This window comes from Elaeis guineensis, chromosome 1 (assembly GCF_000442705.2).
Source record: "Elaeis guineensis isolate ETL-2024a chromosome 1, EG11, whole genome shotgun sequence".
NCBI lineage: Eukaryota > Viridiplantae > Streptophyta > Magnoliopsida > Arecales > Arecaceae > Elaeis > Elaeis guineensis.
This window is the reverse complement of record NC_025993.2, coordinates 96,600,591-96,607,247: the sequence shown is the minus strand read 5'-3', so window position 1 is coordinate 96,607,247 and position 6,657 is coordinate 96,600,591. Positions and strand designations below refer to the sequence as shown.

General features: G+C 35.5%; 1 protein-coding gene across 1 annotated transcript; it reads left to right on the top strand.

Annotated features, from left to right (window-relative positions):
- Positions 1-2,178: 2,178 nt before the first annotated feature.
- LOC140857739 (chaperonin 60 subunit beta 4, chloroplastic-like) lies at positions 2,179-6,657 on the top strand. The gene is made up of 10 exons (XM_073256941.1): positions 2,179-2,376; positions 2,483-2,608; positions 3,329-3,466; positions 3,788-3,883; positions 4,210-4,452; positions 4,528-4,762; positions 4,947-5,116; positions 6,173-6,250; positions 6,356-6,427; positions 6,499-6,657. The coding sequence occupies exons 1-10, from the start codon at positions 2,248-2,250 to the stop codon at positions 6,640-6,642; spliced, it is 1,431 nt and encodes a 476-aa protein (XP_073113042.1). The 5' UTR covers positions 2,179-2,247; the 3' UTR covers positions 6,643-6,657.

Sequence of the window (6,657 nt, the reverse complement as noted above, 5' to 3'; positions counted from 1 at the left end):
CTGAAGAATTCAAGATAAGTTTTCTCTCTCTAAAATTTTCTCTCTAAAATTTTCTCTCTCTAAAATATTCTCTCTCTTGATTGATTCTCTCTCTAAAAAGGTTAGTAAATGAAAAAAATTCTTTTAATAATTCTGATCTGATTTTAATGAAGAACCCTGATCCATGGTTGTCAGACAGCGTACTGGCGCCCATCTTGATCAGACCATGAATCTTTAGATTTGATCATCCATGATTCCGATCTAGCCATGACTTGATTTGATCACGTTGATTTCACCAATCGAGATATTGGATCAATCGTAATGTTGGATTGTGTCACCTGATCAATTCGAATTGTACCTCATGAATTCTCTCTCCTCTGATTTTCTCTCTCTACTTGATTTTATGAAATCGATGAAGAAACCTCGATCCTATCACTTCGAATCCGATTTGATCTGATAGTCAAACTTTGGATCGTTTAGGTCCTAATTAGATTTTGATTAGATGAAATTAGATGATCGGACCCAATCTAAACCGTTGAAATATGGTATTCGTATTCTTTCTAATTATTGAAATTGATTCTGTATAGGATTGTGGATATTTGATCATAGGATATCGCGATATGATCTATGAACAGAATTTTTGGAAAAAAATTTATAGAATTATGTGGATTTCTTGGAATGCATTCGAGGTAAGTAATGTTTCACTTTTTCAAGATTTATCGGCAAATTATAATGTATTTTTCTGACATGATTTGTGAAACGATGCATGAATTGGATGAATGGTATTTTGTTATGAAAATATCTTATTTGAAATGTTATGATGAAGCATGATTGAACATATTGATTTCATAATGCATTATATTGATTGATTTCAATACTACATGATTATATGTTTTATTATCGAAATTAGAATATGAAATATGATTTATGAAGAATTATGATATAAGAAACATTATGAATTGATAACCTGACTATGTAAAGGACTCCGCCAATGGGGGCATATACGTTGGCAATTGATTGTCCTGAGGGTTTATGTCGCCAGCGAGACCAGCGACATGTCGCCAGAGAGACCAGCGACAAACCATCAGCGATACCAACGATTCCAAAGGACATGGCTGCCACATGATTCGCAGCCTACCGCAAGCAGATACGCGGTATTATGATCCTGCCACAGAGAAAATGTGGTCATAGCTCATGGTTGACGAAAAAAAATTGAAGAACAAAAGAAATTGAAATCCCGAAAGAAATTTGAATTTTCGAAAAAGAAATGAATTTGACATGAATTATATTGCATAATTGAAATTGATTTCGAATTGATGAACTCTATATGCTTATTTTCTATAAATGATTATTTACTTATATGCCTAATGAAATCTGTTGAGAAGTGATCATTGCTTACTGGGCTGTCTAGCTCATTACCTCTTATTTTACTGTTTTTACAGATGTTGAGGAATTAAGATGATACAAGATATGAATGGAAGAGTGATCAGAAGCAGAATTTTCATACTTTTATTTTAGGTTGAAAGGCTTATTGAATTTGATGTAAAGCCTATGAATCGTTGTTGAATTTATTGAGATATTAAAGAAAAAAAAATTAGATCGTTATGTTTTGAATTTGAATTATTGACTAATTATTCCGCTGTTGTTTTAAGATAATATGATAAGATGCCTTGCATGCTTATGGGAAGAGTTTTCTATGAGTATGCAGCGGTTGCCATGACCCTCGATTCACAATCTCGGATCGGGAGCGTGACACTTTATCATTCTTTCTTAAGTCTTTAGGCTCACAACTATTGAATATTAATATTTTCAAGCTTCTATATAATCTTCTGAAGGTATGATAGTTGTGTATGATTCAAGATATGTGAAAATGATTAGAATTCTGAATTATCAGTAAGAAAGTTGCTTATGATTCAACGAATCATAATCCACTCTATAAATTCGGGAATCCGGCTTGTGCTAACTTGAAGCCCAAAAAAAAGTTTAAACCAGGCTTGGATAGAGACATGGTCCGGCCCCGCCCATTTCCAGCCACCACCTCACCCTTTTTTTGTGCGTGTGTGCGTGCGTGTAAAGTTAGGTCCCTTTATAATTGGATAACCTGTAACGCCGGTAACGCCGTCATTTCAATATTGATACGAGATAACGAAGAAAAGATCTTCGGGAAGATATTTTTCCCTCCAAGCGTCCGGGCTCGGGCTTCTCTATTCGTTACAAAACACCTTATCCTACCGCCTCTACCGCCACCAAGCACGCAGCCAACTGACCATGGCATCATCTTCTCCATCCCCCGTCACCATTCCCCAGCTACCCTTTTCACCCAAGAGACCTCCTCCAGTTCCCATCTTCAAAGAGGTCCACTTCAACCATGACTTCTCGGCCACCAAGAAACTCCAGGTCAGTCTCAATCCCATTGCTGAAATGAACTCTTTTCATTGTTAATTTGCTACTGCTTTGATTTGCTGAACACTGTGTTGGATCTTGGATGGATGAATGGGTGCAGGCTGGGGTGGACCTGGTGGCAAAATTGATTGGGGTGACCCTGGGCCCGAAGGGCAGGAATGTGGTGTTGGAGAACAAGTACGGACCCCCTAAGATTGTTAATGATGGGGAGACCGTCCTTAAGGAGGTACTATAAAAGAATAGGCATTGTTTATCTGGTTTGGTTTTGGATCACTACGGAACTGTAGCCTCTCTAATTCTTTTGCTTTGCTTCCATGGGGCCTTTTAATGATTTCCTCTTGGTGAGAAAGTAGAACTGCATAATTCAGGATCTAGTCTTATCTTGGATTTTCATTTGTGTTTCTTAAATTGGAGCAATGCTTGAAGATTTATGGTTTTTAGATGAGTTAGAAATTAGTAGCCTGGTTTTTTTAGTAGCTGCTAGGTTGTGATTGTATCAACATATATATGTTCTCTATTTCAATTGCAAAGTTCTTTTTCTCTGCCTTCAGTCTGTGATGGATGCACTAATGAGGTCCTTATAGGATAACTAGATTTTTTTTTTTTTTCTGGGAAATCAAAATGGGACTTGCTTGATGTTTTTAGACAAAAATGGACAGCATATGTCTTCTTGTCAGAAATTCTCTTCCTTTTCAATAGAAAGATCATTTTCATTTGGTTTCTGTTGTAGGAGATAAAGTGGTTAATTGATGAGTGAAGTTTCTTTTCCCAATGTTTCTATTTTCTTGCGTCAACTTTAGATAAACAAATCCCTTCAAAAAAAAAAAAAAAACTTTAGATAAACGAACTGAAATACAGAAATCCACTTTCTCAGGAGAAGTTTTTATTTCTCCTTGACCATTTTGAAAACTTTCTGCTCCTCATTAGTTCATTTTGGTTTGCCAAGGTTGAATTGGAGGACCCATTAGAGAATGTTGGTGTTAAATTGGTAAGACAAGCGGGTGCAAAGACAAATGATCTTGCTGGTGATGGTTGCACCACTTCTATTGTTCTTGCTCGAGGTTTGATCGCTGAAGGTGTGAAGGTAAGTACTTAGTTGCATGCTTAAATAGCATCCTGTCCATCCTCCAATTCAGCTTGCTAGAGTAGAGATATCTTGATTATACCCTTTCTATTTTCCCCCTCCTTCCATAGTGATGCACAATCTGTGCTTCTTCATCTCTCACATTGCTATGAATTGAATTGTAATATCATTTCTTATAACTTATACGCACCTCTCTTGAAATTTCAGGGGCAAGACCCACACACACACACACACATGCATGCACACGCGCGTGCGCACACGCGCACACACATATATATAATATTGTTTTGGTAAAAGGGCTCTCTTTATATTCATAATTAGGTACTCGCTGTGGGAATTAATCCTGTTCAAATTGCACGGGGAATTGAAAAGACTGCCCGGGCTCTTGTTTCTGAACTCAAATTGATGTCAAGGGAGGTAAGGTTGACATAACCCTGTAATTAATATATTATTTACTTTTATTGAATGAATGTTGTCAAGTGGTAGCCCAATTTATGGAAATATCATAGTTGCTAGATATTCCTTTTTTCTTTACAAGCTGATTGAAGCTAATTTCTTTTTCATCTCCACCTCTTTCCTGTGATGTTTCAAAATTCGCTTCCCAACATTTTAAAAAAAATGTTACTTTATCTAAATTGAGTGTTCTAACCTTTTTTTCCAATCCCCCATGATTTCTTCATCACATAATTCTTGATGCATTTTTATGATGGCATGTCAACAGTAGAAACATGCTTCTATTGCAGATTGATGACCATGAAATTGCTGATGTTGCAGCAGTTAGTGCTGGAAATGACTATAGTGTAGGGGATATGATTGCAGAAGCTCTTAAAAGAGTCGGAAGAAAAGGTGTAGTTAGAATTGAGAATGGAAAATGCACTGAGAACAGTCTGCAAATTGTAGAGGGGATGCAATTTGATCGTGGTTATTTGTCACCTTACTTTGTTACTGATTGTGCAAATATGTCAGTGGAGTTCGAAAATAGCAAGGTAGTTAGTCTGTTATTCTCATTAACATTGTGTTACTCTGAAAAGCAAGTTTCTAGTGTGACTTTTGCTATGCAGATACTTTTGGTTGACAAAAAAATCACAAATGCAAAGGAGATGTTTAAATTATTGGATAGTGCAGTCAAAGATAAGTACCCACTCTTGATAATTGCAGAGGGAATTGAGGAGGAAGCTCTAGCTCCGGTAATTAGGAATAAACTCAAAGGTGTGCTGAAGGTGGTTGCTATTAAAGCTCCTGCCTTTGGAGAGCGCAAGAGTCACTGCATGGATGACATTGCTATCTTGACTGGAGGTAGTTTGATGGTTTTTAAAGTGTATGCATAAAGCTAGATTAGTAATAGACAAATTACTAAATGAGTATATTTTACTAATGAATTTTTCTCAACCATATGATCTTAGATCATTCATTTATCTATAGTCTTCTGATTTTGTTTGTTATTTTTCGCTCTCTATTCATATTTCTATCTGTTTCACAGGCACAGTAGTCAGAGATGAGATGGGACTGACTCTTGAAAATGCTGGAAAAGAGGTTTTAGGTTCTGCAGTGAAAGTAGTGATTACTAAGGATTCAACACTAATTGTTACTAATGGAAGCACCCAGCATGCAGTGGAAAAGAGGGTTACTCAATTAAGAAATCTTGTAGAGGTACATGAGCTTGTTTGAAGTTACATCCCACTATTCACATGAGATTCTAGTATTTGATCAATCATTACAAGTCATCATCTGCGTGACTATTGAGTACCTGGCTACATTTGATTCCTGCTCTACTTTTTCATTTTAAGCTAAATCCAGTGTCATATTTATCCTTTATGTTTGATTAAATTTTACTTGCATCTGGTTTTCCTGATCTTGCTACTTTTATTTATTATTCATGCTATCCTTTTTTTTTGTTTCATTCTTGAGCTTCATTGAATGGATAAAACTTGCCTTCTTGTTATACTGCAATTTTTCTTTTTCTTTTTTTTTTAATTCAAAGTTGGTGAGCAACAGAAAAATCAGTGAATGTCTTTTTTCCTTAAATGCAGTGACTTCCATCAGAAAAATAAAATGTAAATGATTGCTGCTTCTCTATTGTGCAAGAAAATAGAAAAATGGAAAAAGTTTTTTCTTTTCTGATTTTTTTATAGTTTGCAAAAAGTAGTCTTAGAATGTTAAACTGACTTTTTAAGGTATACACTTATAGATAGTCTTGTATGAGTAAGTTGATATTTATTAAATATTACAAGATGTGAAGACCGAAAAGGTCAAAATACTGTATCTACAGAACTATGACATTTTAAATTTCTAGGTGACTAACTTCACTGTACAAATGAATAAATTTACCAACATGCAGTGGCAGGATGCTCAAGTTAATGCAATGCTCCTATGAAGCCACCATGGCGCCATTAGAAATCTATAAATAGTAATTTATGTTTGGCTTGTGACAAGAATCATCCTGGTACTTTAGCTTAATTTGGCTGCAGTTTTTTTTCCTAATGCATTTTTACAAGTACAATCTCTTTAATTAAGCTTTTCATCTTCTTGGTATGCTCTGAATGAATTTGCTATCCTCACATGCAAATCACAATTAGGGTCAGTTTCACATTTACTGTTATTGGATAACCTGTTGGAGTTCTCTTTTCTATACATACATTAATGACAATACCATCATATTCATGGGAAAAATATGTAGTTTATCTATCTAACCCTGGTATGTTACAGAACACTGAAGAAAAGTTCAAAAAGAAAATATTGAATGAGAGGATAGCAAGGCTATGTGGTGGAATTGCAATTATTAAGGTAATTTATGGTCTTTTAGATCCAATCTTTTCTAGAATCAACATACAAGTGTGGATAATTTGTGTGTTGTGCTACACCAAATTTAATGTTGGAAATAAATGACAGGTAGGTGCACAGACAGTAGTTGAGTTGAAAGATAAAAAGCTGAGAATTGAGGATGCTGTTAATGCAACTAAGGTAAGTTCAGCTTATCTTGATGCTTTCTGTTGGCTAATTAATGTTGTAATGAAATATTTTGCCATTTACAGTCAGCTATTGAGGAAGGTGTTGTAGTTGGTGGTGGATGTAGCCTATTGCGGCTGTCGATGAAGGTGGATAGCATCAAGGAATCTCTGGATAATGAAGAGCAGATGGTATTATTTTATCCTTCTTTCTTTTCCATTATAACATGATACCAAAAGGTGATA

Excerpts from the sequence above, each read along its gene's own strand:
- LOC140857739 (XM_073256941.1), top strand. The coding sequence starts at position 2,248 with ATGGCATCATCTTCTCCATCCCCCGTCACCATTCCCCAGCTACCCTTT. Across the intron at positions 2,377-2,482 it reads CGGCCACCAAGAAACTCCAG|GCTGGGGTGGACCTGGTGGC; the intron begins GTCAGTCTCAAT and ends GAATGGGTGCAG. Across the intron at positions 6,428-6,498 it reads ATGCTGTTAATGCAACTAAG|TCAGCTATTGAGGAAGGTGT; the intron begins GTAAGTTCAGCT and ends TGCCATTTACAG.